General features: G+C 45.9%; 1 protein-coding gene across 6 annotated transcripts in view; it reads left to right on the top strand.

The window, feature by feature from the left end:
- Window positions 1-16,271, top strand: part of trak2 (trafficking protein, kinesin binding 2) — a 61,916-nt gene that overhangs the window by 41,685 nt on the left and 3,960 nt on the right. For 4 of the 6 annotated variants that reach the window (XM_071330588.1, XM_071330590.1, XM_071330591.1 and 1 more), the window contains 14 exons: window positions 1,817-1,864; window positions 2,386-2,462; window positions 2,573-2,689; window positions 2,789-2,998; window positions 3,810-3,888; window positions 4,022-4,152; window positions 4,241-4,315; window positions 7,568-7,705; window positions 10,715-10,794; window positions 11,018-11,188; window positions 11,406-11,710; window positions 12,374-12,568; window positions 15,471-15,839; window positions 16,167-16,266. In XM_071330588.1, coding sequence (XP_071186689.1) covers window positions 1,817-1,864; window positions 2,386-2,462; window positions 2,573-2,689; window positions 2,789-2,998; window positions 3,810-3,888; window positions 4,022-4,152; window positions 4,241-4,315; window positions 7,568-7,705; window positions 10,715-10,794; window positions 11,018-11,188; window positions 11,406-11,710; window positions 12,374-12,568; window positions 15,471-15,839; window positions 16,167-16,266 — 2,095 coding nt within the window. The remainder of the gene's footprint in view (window positions 1-1,816; window positions 1,865-2,385; window positions 2,463-2,572; window positions 2,690-2,788; window positions 2,999-3,809; window positions 3,889-4,021; window positions 4,153-4,240; window positions 4,316-7,567; window positions 7,706-10,714; window positions 10,795-11,017; window positions 11,189-11,405; window positions 11,711-12,373; window positions 12,569-15,470; window positions 15,840-16,166; window positions 16,267-16,271) is intronic. The other 2 variants (XM_071330589.1, XM_071330592.1) reach the window with 1 other exon arrangement.

The following is a 16,271-nucleotide window of genomic DNA, read 5'->3' as shown; positions in this document are numbered from 1 at the left end:
GTAAGAAGAGGAAGTCCAGTGATAAGGCAGAAAAGAGAAGCAAAATGATGGATGAAACGTCCCATCTGTATACAGGTTGAAAGGTTGTCAATGAGTCAAGTCTACAAAACTTAGTGGACCTTTTTCATAACAAGTTTTGCGAACAGAAAATTGTATGGAGATCTGTGAAAAACGTCAACCCACTTTCAGTTTCCTTCTGCCTTGCACTGGACCTCTTCTTACCAAATATGGTCAGGACAGGAAGCTCCTAGCAGGTGTGGTAAGACCTCTTTGTGATCACATATGATCAGTCAGCGTTTTCCATATCTGTCTGTGGAGCAACTGGAATTAGCCTGAATTACATAGAAATTCACTATTTGAATACTACATTTATCTTTAGATGATGGTACATGTAGTTCTACCGAAATGATATTGATTCAGTTTTCCACAGACTGACCATGCTTTTAATACAGAGTGTAAGAGAAGATAATATACTTACTATGACTGAGGTGGTTGTCCCACCTAGCTATTTTAAGATGAATTCACTAACTGTAAGTCACTGGATAAGAGCATCTGCTAAATGACTTAAATGTAAATGTATTCACATTTTGGATAAGTGACATTTAACATACTTGTAAAATTGTCAATTCACTAATTATTCCAGATTTTTTTTTAAACAAATATGAAGAAAAAAAGAACAGGTGAGAAACACAAAGCAGTGTGATTATGAAGTAAATAATCCAGGTTAAACCACTTACCTGGGGGGGGGTTCCCTTTTTATCTTGACAGGTTGACTGTGTAGCTGTGTGTAGAACGATGAGGAGCAGGAGAGTTATGCACTTTATACTTACACTTTCACAATCCAATATGACCAGTCAATCAAAGTTTATTTGGCACGTGCACACAGTACAGTGAAACACTCGCTAACTCTTCTCAACAATGCAGTACAATATCATTCAAAAATAAAATGCCAAATGCAAAAGTCCCAAAAATAACAAGTAGTATGAGAAGTATGTACATACAGTATCTGTGATTTATCAAAATGGAGACTTTAATACAAGTAGTAATAAAAAGTAGAAGGAAAAACTAGTATGAGAAGTATTTATCTGTGATTTATGAAAATGGAACATTAATACAAGTAGTAAAGTGACTTGGCATAGCAGCTTCAGTAAACAGCAGTTGAAACCAGAGGAGCATTGCAGTAGCTTCTGTTTCCTAGTCTGCTGTGTTCTGTTGCTGCTGGTCTGCCCGTCATCTGTCCACCCAACCAGAGACGCTAGGGACACTGACACTGACTAGACATGACGTTGCAAATGTATTTTCCCTTCAATTTACAAGCTGAATTGCAATAAACATGATGCACACACAGTATTACATATAATTCTGTTTTATTTGATGGTTACCAGGTTGACCTAGTGTAAAGGGTCAGGCTGGGGTTGGAGGCCAGGGGTCAAGGTTGACCGTAATAAATAAAATGGGTTGGTATCTCTCTACCCAGGGCCAGCTAGCAGTGCTGCTGGGGTTGCGGTCCTGAGTCAGGTGTTGAACCCAAACAAACCACACATCCTAATCCCCCTAACCCTATCTAAAGTAGACACATGATTTCTCCTGCTTCTGCTCTCTCTGCTCTCTCTTTCTGTCCCTCTCTATCTCTCTTTCTCACTATCTTTTTTTCTCTCCCTTTATACTCTATATTGCTCTCTTGATTTTTAGGTATTTCTCTCCTAGGTTCTTCTCTCTCTGCTCAGCTGATTCCCCTCTTTTTTGCCATCTAACATCTCTTTCTCTCTCTCCTTGCTGTTCCCTTCCCTCTCCTCCGTTGTCTCTCTTCCTCCAGGTTATCTTTCCCTGGATCCCTCTTCCTACTCTCACCCTGGCTCCCGAGGTAAAGTGCTTCCCTTTCTCTCTCTGCATCTTTCTCCACGCGTGAGCGTGAGAGGGGAGGGCTTCAGTCCTCCAGTAGGCCCAGACAGTGCTCTCAAACCTGGATTAGACTAGGCTGAGTGGCCCCCTGGAGCTCTGGAGACTCTCTCTTGCTATACCGTAGGACAGCAGACACTCACAAACTAAGTCTACTGCCACTAGTGGGCTTGTCCTGGCATCTAGTAGTGTGTGGATGCATAGCTTGTAGTGTCTTAGGCTGTTTCACAGGAAAGATGGTGTGCTTGCATGGAGGCGCATGCATTAACATAGTCTGTGTCTTTGTGCATGAACGTGTTGCATATTTTGGTGTGTGTGTGTGTGTGTGTGTACAGTATACATGTATGTGTGTGTATTCTGGCGTGTTTTCTTGTTCCCCTGCTAAAATTAGATTCTCTCTCTCTCGTTCTCTCTCTCTCTCTCATTCTCTCTCTCTCTCTCTCGTTCTCGTTCTCTCTCTCTCTCGTTCTTTCTCTCTCGTTCCAGTCCTCAGTGCTGATAGGGTGGAGCAGATGACCAAGACCTACAATGACATTGAGGTTGTCACACATCTATTGGCTGAGGTGGGCTCTCATTGGTGCATTGTCTTTGACACATGGCGGTGATTAGTTGTCATTGATGATTGTGGCCGCGTGATTGGTGGACTAACTGTTGCATGTGTCATTGGTTGCAGCGGGACCGGGACTTGGAGCTGGCCGCTCGGATTGGTCAGTCTCTGCTTCAGAGGAACCACCTGCTCCAGGAACGCAATGAGTCTGTGGAGGAACAGCTAGCACAGGCCCTGGACCAGGTAACACACACACACTACTGTACACACACACACACACTACTGTACACACACACACACTACTGTACACACCACACCCCCTCTGACCCCCCCCCGTCCCAGGTGCACCAGCTACAACATGAGCTGGGGAAAAAGGATGAGTTGCTGCGGATGGTGGCCAGCGCTTCAGAGGAGAGTGAGACTGATTCCAGCTGCTCAACACCGCTGCACCCCCGCCAACCCCTAGCGCCAGCTGTGGCCCTCAGCCAGCTGGAGGCCCTGCAGGGGAAAATGTCTGATCTGGAAGAGGAGAACCTGGCCCTACGCTCTGAGGTATAGCTGACATGACACCCTATTTCCTAGAGTTCACTACTTTTGACCAGGACCCATTGGGTTAAGGTTAGGATAAACGGTAGGGTGATCTGATCCCAGATCTGTGGTCCGTGCCAATTCTACTTCGACTGTGCACTTTCTGCGGTCCAGGCTTTTTAACGCTTCATCGTGGGCCCCTCACACCTTACTCTAACCTCTGTACCTCTGGTCCGACCAGGCCCGTCATCTGATAGTTCCTAACACCTCACTGTAAACCCTGTGGTCCGACCAGGCCCGTCATCTGATAGTTCCTAACACCTCACTGTAAACCTTGTGGTCCGACCAGGCCCGTCATCTGATAGTTCCTAACACCTCACTGTAAACCTTGTGGTCCGACCAGGCCCGTCATCTGATAGTTCCTAACACCTCACTGTAAACCTTGTGGTCCGACCAGGCCCGTCATCTGATAGTTCCTAACACCTCACTGTAAACCCTGTGGTCCGACCAGGCCCGTCATCTGATAGTTCCTAACACCTCACTGTAAACCTTGTGGTCCGACCAGGCCCGTCATCTGATAGTTTCTAACACCTCACTGTAAACCCTGTGGTCCGACCAGGCCCGTCATCTGATAGTTCCTAACACCTCACTGTAAACCCTGTGGTCCGACCAGGCCCGTCATCTGATAGTTCCTAACACCTCACTGTAAACCCTGTGGTCCGACCAGGCCCGTCATCTGATAGTTCCTAACACCGCACTGTAAACTCTGTGGTCCGACCAGGCCCGTCATCTGATAGTTCCTAACACCGCACTGTAAACTCTGTGGTCCGACCAGGCCCGTCATCTGAAGACTGAGACCTTCACCTACGAGGAGAAAGAACAACAGCTGGTCAGCGACTGTGTCAAGGAGCTACGTGAGTCACATGCACTCAAACGCACAATCTCACACACACGCACACACACACAAAAAAGGCATGAATCAGGTCAATTAACAAGTAATTAGGTTATTGATCTCTAAGGATTAAAGAGCTGTGTGGGTTGGTTCAGGCGAGTCCAACAGTCAGATGGTGAACCTGACAGAGGAGCTGTCCCATAAGAATGAAGAGGTGGTGAGACACCAGGAGGAGATTTCCCAGCTCCTCTCCCAGATAGTAGAGCTCCAACACCGCGTCAAAGAGGTGAGAGGAAGGGGAGGAAGAGCGCTGTTTGAAGTTGATGTTGTAGTAATAATTGTAGAGTAATAGTACTGATGAAGTGTGTTTCCAGCTGGCCCTGGAGAAAGAGGAGCTGAGGATTCACTTACAGGCCTCGAAAGATGCCCAGAGATCACTCACTGCAGAGGTGAGTTGTCTAGCGATGAACAGTTCAATGAACTCTCTGACTCCATAGAAGTGCCTTAAGGTGTGCCCTTTTCTGAACAACATTTCATAACTCTCCAACATCATTTGCACCACAGCTATATGTCAGAGCAGAACTGCACCTGATAAGCAGCATGATATGGCCCAGAGTTGTAGTATTTCAAATATTATCTTGGGTTTGGTTTGTTATGTTGACACAAGCAGTGAATTTGTGTTCAAGGTTATTAGCTGCATCAAGGTTTAAGTTAAGGTGTTTATTACTGATGAATGAGTATGTGTGGAATACGGTCATGGACAGTGGGTATTTAACTGTTGTGTAACTGAACCAGCTAGCAGAGGGATAACTATGTTGTTGTGTAGCTGAACCAGCTAGCAGAGGGATAACTATGTTGTTGTGTAGCTGAACCAGCTAGCAGAGGGTTAACTATGTTGTGTTGTTGAATAGCTGAACCAGCTAGCAGAGGGTTAACTGTGTTGTGTAGCTGAACCAGCTAGCAGAGGGTTAACTATGTTGTTGTGTAGCTGAACCAGCTAGCAAAGGGTTAACTATGTTGTGTTGTTGAATAGCTGAACCAGCTAGCAGGGGGTTAACTGTGTTGTGTAGCTGAACCAGCTAGCAAAGGGTTAACTATGTTGTGTTGTTGAATAGCTGAACCAGCTAGCAGAGGGTTAACTGTGTTGTGTAGCTGAAACAGCTAGCAAAGGGTTAACTATGTTGTGTAGCTGAACCAGCTAGCAGAGGGTTAACTGTGTTGTGTAGCTGAACCAGCTAGCAGGGGGTTAACTGTGTTGTGTAGCTGAACCAGCTAGCAGAGGGTTAACTACGTTGTGTAGCTGAACCAGCTAGCAGAGGGGACTCAGTCAAAGTGAACAGATCTTTATTATCACGGCCGGAGAGGTTACAACAAACTTAATACTCAAAGTACAAGTGTGTCAGAAGCTCTGAAGCAATGCTCTCCCTTCAGCACTCTTTATACAAACTAGGTGTCTCTGCTCTCAGGGTGCAATAGGCTGATCATGACCTTGCACACATAGTTTCTAGGCGGTGGGCCAAAGTAACAATGTGTTCCCTTTTTGTTCTCCTTCTATCAGTCCTCTCCCTGAGAGCAACGTCCCAGAACATCCTAACACAATAATCAGGAAACAATACACTACATGTAGTCACGCATTTGCAGAAACACAGAGGACACAAAAATGTCCACTGCACTATGTTGTGTTGTTGTGTAGCTGAACTAGCTAGCAGGGGGTTAACTATGTTGTTGTGTAGCTGAACCAGCTAGCAAAGGGTTAACTATGTTGTGTTGTTGAATAGCTGAACCAGCTAGCAGAGGGTTAACTATGTTGTTGTTGTGTAGCTGAACCAGCTAGCAGAGGGTTAACTATGTTGTTGTTGTGTAGCTGAACCAGCTAGCAGAGGGTTAACTATGTTGTTGTGTAGCTGAACCAGCTAGCAGAGGGTTAACTATGTTGTGTTGTTGAATAGCTGAACCAGCTAGCAGAGGGTTAACTATGTTGTTGTTGTGTAGCTGAACCAGCTAGCAGAGGGTTAACTATGTTGTTGTGTAGCTGAACAAGCTAGCAGAGGGTTAACTATGTTGTTGTGTAGCTGAACCAGCTAGCAGAGGGTTAACTATGTTGTTGTGTAGCTGAACCAGCTAGCAGAGGGTTAAGTATGTTGTTGTTGTGTAGCTGAACCAGCTAGCAGAGGGTTAACTATGTTGTTGTGTAGCTGAACCAGCTAGCAGAGGGTTAACTATGTTGTGTTGTTGAATAGCTGAACCAGCTAGCAGAGGGTTAACTATGTTGTTGTTGTGTAGCTGAACCAGCTAGCAGAGGGTTAACTATGTTGTTGTGTAGCTGAACCAGCTAGCAGAGGGTTAACTATGTTGTTGTGTAGCTGAACCAGCTAGCAGAGGGTTAACTATGTTGTTGTTGTGTAGCTGAACCAGCTAGCAGAGGGTTAACTATGTTGTTGTGTAGCTGAACTAGCCCCTAAGGTCAATGTCCACGCCCCCGCTGAAATCTAATTAGCATAACAATGAAAATCCCCATAAAAATATATCAACGCTATAGATATCTGTTTTGGATGCATCTCATTCCACCGCATGTGTATACTGTATGTCACGCTTCCACATCTGAGGTGAAAGGTGACAGTGCTAGAGCGGTGTTTGGCAGACCATGAGACATCCTGAAAATCGCTCTTGTCACAAAATTATCTGTAGTGTCCGACCGGTTTGGCCTACAAAACTATTACGACCCCTCTATGGAAAGATGAGACTACACTCACCAACACGATGGTGTTCTCCGTTTTGCTCTACAACCCCCCCCCACCCACAAGCGTCTCAGTACAGCCGATCTGCCAACTTCTGCTTGTAGCGTCTGATCAGTCTGGGCAACACACAAATTTGACCCTCTGTGGAACACGTACACTACCGGTCAAATGTTTTAGAACACTTACTCATTCAAGGATTTTATTTTTTTTAAATATATTTTCTACATTGTAGAATAATAGTGAAGACATAAACTATGAAATAATACATATAGTAACCAAAAAAAGTGTTAAACAAATCAAAATATATTTTATATTTGAGATTCTTCAAATAGCCACCCTTTACCTTGATGACAGCTTTGCACACTCTTGGTATTCTCTCAACAAGTTTCAACTAGAATGCTTTTCCAACAGTCTTGAAGGAGTTCCCACATATGCTGAGCACTTTTTGGCTGCTTTTCCTTCACTCCGTGGTCCGACTCATCACAAACCATCTCAATTTGGTTTAGGTCAGGGGATTGTGGAAGCCAGGTCATCTGATGCAGCACTCCACTCTACTTCTTGATAAAATAGCCCTTACACAGCCTGGAGGTGTGTTGGGTCATTGACCTGTGTTGGGTCATTATCCCCCCCCCCCCCCGGCTTATGGGTTAACTATGTTGTGTTGTGTAGCTGAACCAGCTAGCAGAGTGTTAACTATGTTGTCTTGTATAGCTGAATGAGCTAGCGGACCGTAATGTAGAGTGTGTGGGGATGCTACATGAGCTTGCGGAGGGTTAACTGTGTTGTGTTGTATAGCTGAATGAGCTGGCGAACCGTAATGTAGAGTGTGTGGGGATGCTACATGAGCTAGCGGAGGGTTAACTGTGTTGTCTTGTATAGCTGAATGAGCTGGCGGACCGTAATGTAGAGTGTGTGGGGATGCTACATGAGCTAGCGGAGGGTTAACTGTGTTGTCTTGTATAGCTGAATGAGCTGGCGGACCGTAATGTAGAGTGTGTGGGGATGCTACATGAGTCTCAGGAAGAGATCAAGGAGCTGCGCAGTAAGAACACTCCGTCTGCAGGCATGAGACGACACCTACCCTACGGACTCTTCCCCATGGTGAGATATATACCTGCTGTAATGTGTGTGTGTGTGTGTGTGTGTGTGTGTGTGTGTGTGTGTGTGTGTGTGTGTGTGTGTGTGTGTGTGTGTGTGTGTGTGTGTGTGTGTGTGTGTGTGTGTGTGTGTGTGTGTGTGTGTGTGTGTGTGTGTGTGTGTGTGTGTGTGTGTGTGTGTGTGTGTGTGTGTGTGTGTTAGGGATGTAACGATTCACCAAAACACAGCAGTCCCTGATTCAAATGTTTAAGATACAAGTGCTTCGGTCTGCGGAACCCAAACTGAACCATCGGTCAGAAAATATATTCAAAGTGAAAAAAACGCTGGTTCACTCATCTTTTGCTCATATTGTTTTCTTTCTACCTTTAGAAAATACCTCATATTTTGTGACAACTGATGTGTCCTCTCCTTCAATGTTGAGCTGCATGTAACTGTGTTGAGCGTCATTTTGCAATGCCGAACAACCCCAGGCAATATCATTAGTCTAGTTAAACTGCTCACTGTGCCCAGCTTCACACGCTGACCAACGTGAAGTAACATGCATTTCCATCTAGCACGCTGGGGGTGATTAAACAACGGAGCCCCATTCATTTTCTAGGGAGTGAAGTGGGTGGAGGGGGCCGTTGGGTGATGTGAGCATGGTCGAGGAAGCATGAACAGGGCGGTACTAAAAATGGGGAAAGCTGAACTTTTTGCAAATACTCTGCGACATCGTGGCGCTATTGACCAATCTAAGCTCACTATAGCTTCCAACCCCTAGTGGATTGGCTGTTGATACCTAGCACTACCTGGCCTGCTTTCTAGCACCCACATGAGCTATCCGAATTATCATGTTATGTGGAAGTTGGGCAGGAGGCTGTATTGCATTAGTGGAAACCTCAGGTCTGCCGGATTTTACTAGCAGAAGTTACTTTTCGCAGCAGGTTAGGAGAATTAGATTAAGGTTAGGAAAAGGGTTAGCTAAAATTGGCTCCAACGCAAACATATCTAGCAACAACCAGGCCTGCCATGAGAAGCCATGGATCACAGGATTCATCCACACCAAGCTAAAGGCTAGAGCTACCGCTTTCAAGGAGCTGGACACTAATCCGGACGCTTATAAGGAAACCCGCTATGCGCTAAGACGAACCATCAAACAGGCAAAGTGTCAATATAGGACTAAGATTGAATCCTACTACACCGGCTCTGGATGTGGCAGAGCTTGAAAACTATTACGTACTACGAAGGGAAACCCAGCTGCGAGCTGCCCAGTGATGCGAGGCTACCAGACAAGCTAAATGCCCTTCATGGTCGCTTTGCGGCAAGCAACACTAAAGCATGCATGAGAGCTGTTCCGGAGGACTGTGTGATCACGCGCTCCGTAGCCGATGTGTGCAAGACCTTTTAAACAGGTCAACATTCATAAAGCCGCGGGGCCAGACGGATTACCAGGACGTGTACTCAAAGCATGCGCGGACAAACTGCCAAGTGTCTTCACTGACATTTTCAACCTCTTCCTGGCCAAGTCTGTAATACCTACATGTTTCAAACAGACCACCATAGTCCCTGTGCCCAAGAACACTAAGGTAACCTGCCTAAATGACTACCGCCCCGTAGCACATACGCTGGTAACCATGAAGTGCTTTGAAAGGCTGGTCATGGCTCACATGAACACCATCATGCCAGAAACCCTAGACCCACTCCAATTCGCATACCGCCCCAACAGATCCACAGATGACGCAATCTCAATCTCACTCAACACTGCCCTTTCCCACTTGGACAAAAGGAACACCCATGTGAGAATGCTGTTCCTTGACTACAGCTCAGTGTTCAACACCATAGTGCCCACAAAGCTCATCACTAAGTTAAGGACCCTGGGACTAAACATCTCCTTCTGCAACTGGATCCTGGACTTCCTGACGGGCCGCCCCCAGATGGTAAGGGTAGGTAACAACACATCTGCCAACACTGGGGCCCCTCAGGGGTGCGTGCTTAGTCCCCTCCTGTACTCCCTCTTCACCCTCGACTGTGTGGCCAAGCACGACTCCAACACCATCATTAAGTTTACTGACGACGCAACAGTGGTAGGCCTGATCACCGACAAGGATGAGACAGCCTATAGGGAGGAGGTCAGAGACCTGGCAGTGTGGTGCCAGGACAACAACCTCTCTCTCAATGTGAGCAAGACAAAGGAGTTGATTGTGGACTACAGGAAATGGAGGGCCACACAGTTTGATTTGGTTTCCACTAATGTGATGTTGCGTGAGGTAGGCGGCCTGTTACTTTAGTTTTGGCAGTTTTGCTTTAAACAATCAGTGTATATGGTAATTTTTAGATATACAGGGTAAAGCTGATCATTTAATAATGAGGAAAGCAAATAATTTCTGCGAGGCGCACTGCGTGGTCGAAGCGAGGGGAGAACACGCAATAAAAATTTGAAAACGGGTGAAATTCAAAGTTGTGCCATATATTCATTGGCCATGTCATAGCTAATTTGTAAACAATAAATATTGATACATTACTACCTCAAAGACTTAAGCTGCAAAAACATCAAGTTAATCAGTGGGTGATGGGGATTTTACAACCAAAGTGGGGGGAGAAAAAACAGGCTACATTGCCCACCTAATCTGATAGTGGTAATGGGGTGGTAGATGCCTAGTCTCCTTTATGGCTCAGATCAGGTGCCTAAATGGCATACATCATTTACACACAGACACACAAGTCAGCTCAGAGAGGAACAGCTCATGAGCTCCATCAGCAGCAGATCTTTATTCAGAATGGAAAATGAATATGTTTATGCAGCAAATGTTAGTGCATCGATTCATTCTCTAATTAAACCCAATCATTTCAAACTAAAACGTATCGTTCCTGTATCGTATTGGAGCCCATGTATCTAGGTACCTATCAAATTATCTTTAAAGGGTAAGATGCCCGTCCCTAGTGTGTGTGTCAATGCCTATAAATGTGTGAATATGTGTGCGTGTGCCCAATAGTGTGTGTACCTATTAATGAGTGTAAATGGCTGTGTCTCAGGACTCCCTGGCAGCAGAGATTGAGGGCACCATGAGGAGAGAGCTGAGTGTCGAGGACGAGGTGGCTTTCCAGGACCAAAAGTCAGTATAGAACACACACACACACCGACAACAACAAACACACACTCATAAACAGAAGAGCAAAAGCAATCAAAGCAGAAGCTCCCCGCCTCTCTTCCTCTCCTCTAACTCCCCTCCTCTCTTCCTCTTCCCCTCCTCTCTTCCCCTCCTCTCTTCCCCTCCTCTCTTCTAACTCCCCTCCTCTCTTCCTCTCCTTTCTTCCTCCCTCTCTCCCCATCCCCAGAATTTCCCAGAAGAGGGTGTTTCAGACTGTACGCGTGGTCAACGAGTCGGTAGAGCGAGCTGCGGCGATGGCCACGCCCCCTATCCCCGGCTCGGGAGGCAGCTGCCTGGTGATGACAGCCCAGCCCTTCCTGTCCGTACAGGGGATCGACCAATCACACGGCGGCGCCAAGTGAGTGACCCAGGTTGATCCTGATTGTTAGACCTGCAGTCTAAAGGACCTGTATTGACTGTAGTGGATTCATTGAGTCAGTGTCAACAATATGTGAGAGAATTTAAAGCATATTATTTTGTATGATTTAATTAAAATTTATTTCAGTGAATTTAGAGCCTACAGAGGAGTATATTTTGGTAAGCATGTGTTTTGTGTTGCGTGTCTGTCTTTGTAGTAGGGAGGAGGTCCCGCTCGGCAAGCCTGGCGCACCAGGAGGAAATGACCTCGTGTCGGCGCTGCACCGCCTCTCCCTGCGGCGGCAGAATTTCCTGTGCGAGCGGCAGTTCTTCCAGGCGGAACGCGACAAGAAGCTGGAGGCCCTGGCCGGGGGAGCGGAATCGGATGTGGAGGGGAGTGGCTACAGCTCACCAATGAGCAGCGTCATGTCATCCTTCACCAACCTATCAGAGTTCTCGGTCTCGTCCAGCTGTTTTAAGACCTTCCTGCCTGAGAAGCTGCAGATCGTCAAGCCCATGGAGGGTAAGGATATGTTCATGCTTTAAGTGTAGTCATGATAATGGGCACGTTCCAGGCTGTGCGATAAGCAGCCCCGCTGCACAAATTAACCAGTGATTGAATGCCACATCATCTTTTGCAGTCAGGCATCATATTTCATTATGTTAGGCTGCGTTTAGACAGGCAGCCCAAATCGGATCTTTTTGTCACGATTTTATCAGAGGTGATTGGTCAAAAGACCAATATCTGATGTGAAAAGATCTGATGTGATTGGACAAAAGACCAATTGGTGAGAAAAATATCAGAATTGGGCTGCCTGTCTAAACGCAGCCTTAGAGATGTGGTTACTGAATGTAGGTGGCCTGGAATGCAGCCAAAAGCTATGCCATCTATCCAGGAGTTATTCCTGACCCAATAGCTATGACGTCTATATTATCATATCTGTATACTGGTACTCTTGTAATTAGGATATTAATTAGGAGTTTTAGTTTAGTTGTGATGTAACACATTGATCCCCGACCTCTAACCTTTACCCTCTCTAGGCTCCCTGAGACCAGAGTTTGAACCCACTTGGTCACATTATGATATCTGTCAACTGTAACACTCCTTATTGTCATCTGTGAATATTAGACTGTGAGTAACGCATTTGAAACCTGACCCCTAACATTTAACCTCTGACCCATCTAGGCTCTCTGACTCTGCACCACTGGCAGCAGCTGGCCAAGCCCCACCTGGGCACAATCCTGGACCCCCACCCAGGCGTGGTCACCAAGGGCTTTCGGCCCCTCGCCCATGATGCTCTCGCCGATGCCGTCTACCGCCTCACCGACCTGGAGGAAGACGAAGAGGGAGGCGATGAAGAACAGAAATATGACATGAGAGGTACTTTTATTCACTATGTATATACAGTTGAAGTCGGAAGTTTACATGCACTTAGGTTGGAGTCATTAAGACTCATTTTTCAACCACTCCACAAATTTCTTGTTAACAAACTATAGTTTTGGCAAGTCAGTTAGGACATCTACTTTGTGCATGACACAAGTAATTTTTCCAACAATTGTTTACAGACAGATTATTTCACTTATAATTCACTGTATCACAATTCCAGTGGGTCAGAAGATTACATACACTAAGTTGACTGTGCCTTTAAACAGCTTGGAAAATTCCAGAAAATGATGTCATGGCTTTAGAAGCTTCTGATAGGCTAATTGACATCATTCTGTGGATGTATTTCAAGGCCTACCTTCAAACTCAGTGCCTCTTTGCTTGACATCATGAGAAAATCAAATTAAATCAGCCTAGACCCCTGAAAAAAAAATTGTAGACCTGCACAAGTCTGGTTCATCCTTGGGAGCAATTTCCAAACACCTGAAGGTACCACGTTCATCTGTACAAAAAATAGTATGCAAGATTAAACACCATGGGACCCCGCAGCCGTCATACCGCTCAGGAAGGAGATGTGTTCTGTCTCCTAGAGATGAACGTACTTTGGTGCGAAAAGTGCAAATCAATCCCAGAACAACAGCAAAGGACCTTGTGAAGATGCTGGAGGAAACGGGGACAAAAGTATCTATATCCACAGTAAAACGAGTCCTATATCGACATAACCTGAAAGGCCGCACAGCAAGGAAGAAGCCACTGCTCGAAAACCGCCATAAAAAAGCCAGACTACGGTTTGCAACTGCACATGGGGACAAAGATCGTACTTTTTGGAGAAATGTCCTCTGGTCTGATGAAACAAAAATGGAACTGTTTGGCCATAATGGCCATCGTTATGTTTGGAGGGAAAAGGGGGAGGCTTGCAAGCCCGAAGAACACCATCCTAACCGTGAAGCACTGGGGTGGCAGCATAATGCTGTGGGGGTGCTTCGCTGCAAGAGGGACTGGTGCACTTCACAAAATAGATGGCATCATGAGGAAAGAACATTATGTGGATATATTGAAGCAACATCTCAAGACATCAGTCAGGAAGTTAAAGCTTGGTCGCAAATGGGTCTTCCAAATGGACAATGACCCCAAGCATACTTCCAAAGTTGTGGCAAAATGGCTTAAGGACTGTCAGGAGGAATGGGCCAAAATTCACCCAACTTATTGTGGGAAGCTTGTGGAAGGCTACCCGAAACATTTGACCCAAGTTAAACAATTTAAAGGCAATGCTACCAAATGCTAATTGAGTGTATGTAAACTTCTGACTTCAACTCTATATAAACTCAGGAAAAAAAGAAACGTCCTCTCACTGTCAACTGCGTTTATTTTCAGCAAACTTAACATGTGTAAATATTTATATGAACATAACAAGATTCAACAACTGAGACATAAATTGAAAAAGTTCCACAGACATGTGACTAACAGAAATGGAATAATGTGTCCATGAACAAAGGGTGGGGGGTCAAAATCAAAGTAATAGTCAGTGGTGTGGCCACCAGCTGCATTAAGTACTGCAGTGAATCTCCTCCTCGTGGACTGCACCAGATTTGCCCATTCTTGCTGTGAGATGTTACCCCACTCTTCCACCAAGGCACCTGCAAGTTCCCGGACATTTCTGGGGGGAATGGCCCGACCCCTCAACTTCCGATCCAACAGGTCCCAGATGTGCTCATTGGGATTGAGATCTTCGCTAGCCATGGCAGAACACTGACATTCCTGTCTTGCAGGAAATCACGCGCAGAACGAGTAGTATGGCTGGTGGCATTTTCATGCTGGAGGGTCATGTCAGGATGAGCCTGCAGGAAGGGTACGACATGAGGGAGGAGGATGTCTTCCCTGTAACGCACAGCGTTGAGATTGCCTGCAATGACAACAAGCTCAGACCGATGATGCTGTGACACACCGCCCCAGACCATGACGGACCCTCCACCTCCAAATCGATCCCACTCCAGAGTACAGGCCTCTGTGTAACGCTCATTCCTTTGACGATAAACGCAAATCCGACCATCACCACTGGTGAGATAAAACAGCGACTCGTCAGGGAAGATAACTTTTTGCCAGTCCTGTCTGGTCCAGCGAAGGTGGGTTTGTGCCCGTAGGCGACGTTGTTGCCGGTGATGTCTGGTGAGGACCTGCCTTACAACAGGCCTACAAGCCCTCAGTCCAACCTCTCTCAGCCTATTGCGGACAGTCTGAGCACTGATGGAGGGATTGTGCGTTCCTGTACCTGTACCGCAGGTGTGATGTTCGGAGGTACCGATCCTTTTGCAGGTGTTGTTACACGTGGTCTGCCACTGTCTAAGAGTACGGACATTGCAATCTATTGCCCTGGCCAGATCTGCAGTCCTCATGCCTCCTTGCAACATGCCTAAGGCACGTTCATGCAGATGAGCAGGGACCTTAGGCATCTTTCTTTTGGTGTTTTTCAGAGCCAGTAGAAAGGCCTCTTTAGTGTCCTCTTTAGTGTCCTTTTCATAACTGACCTTAATAATTGCCTACCGTCTGTAAGCTGTTAGTGTCTTAACGACCATTCCACAGGTGCATGTTCATTAGTTGTTTATGGTTCATTGAACAAGCATGGGAAGCTGTGTTTAAACCCTTTACAATGAAGATCTGTGAAGATATTTGGATTTTTATGAATTATTTTTGAAAGACAGGGTCCTGAAAAAGGGACGTTGTTTTTTTGCTGAGTTTATATATATATATATATATCCTATTGTAAAATGACTGACTGGGTATTGAAAATGTGCTACATAAGTACTATGTCTTATTAATATTATTATGAAAATAGTTTTTTGTAAACGATTGGTTTAAAATAATTTAGCAGTCTCACTAACAAAGGTTTTGGACTTTTCAGGAAACAGAGGGAAGGAAGGGACAGACGCCTGGGAGAAGAGGGAGGAGGAAGAGGAGGAGGAAGGAGGGATCACCTTCAAGGTGCAGTGCTCGTCGACACCGGAAGAGAACAGGGAGAGTATTAGGGAGCGTTTGCCGTTGAACGGGCCACCGGTGTCTCCCGTGTCTCCCGTTTTCCTACCAGTACCAGGCTCTCCACAGCTCCCTCTAATCCCGATCACCTGTGACCTCCCTATGACCTATAATGCCCCCTGTGACATCATCAGGAGCCCGGCCCTCTTGGCTCCGCCCATCACTGTATCGTCCATGGCTCCTGTCCAATCCCAGAGCCTGACTGTCACCAGTCTTACTACTACTACATCCTCGTCAGGTAAGTAAAAAAGAATAATTACATTAAAAGTTTAACGTTATAGCTGGAATCCTTAATGATAAAACAGCTGTGTCCGTTTGCGATATTAAAACACCAAATAAGTTACTGCAATCAACGGAGACTGTTTTTCCCCTCTGACATAATCGTCTTCGCCATAGAAGAGCACAATATGTTTCGCCATGCTGCCTGACGCTCAGCCACAACAACCATAACAACGTGGTGGACACGTGTCAATATTTCTTTCCCAAGATAAGAAACTGAAAAGGGTCCTTATTGGAAGCCGTTGGTCTGTGATGGAAGTTTGAATGGTGTGTTTTGTCTCTTCAGTTTATAACCCGGGGAAATGTCAGAGTTCAACATCTTCCACCTACACCTTCACAACCTGCCGCATCCTGCACCCCTCTGACATCACCCAGGTCACCTCCAGGTACA

The sequence above is a fragment of the Salvelinus alpinus genome, chromosome 10 (assembly GCF_045679555.1).
Source record: "Salvelinus alpinus chromosome 10, SLU_Salpinus.1, whole genome shotgun sequence".
NCBI lineage: Eukaryota > Metazoa > Chordata > Actinopteri > Salmoniformes > Salmonidae > Salvelinus > Salvelinus alpinus.
The sequence above is the reverse complement of the archived record's forward strand: the minus strand, read 5'-3'. Positions and strand labels throughout refer to the sequence as shown.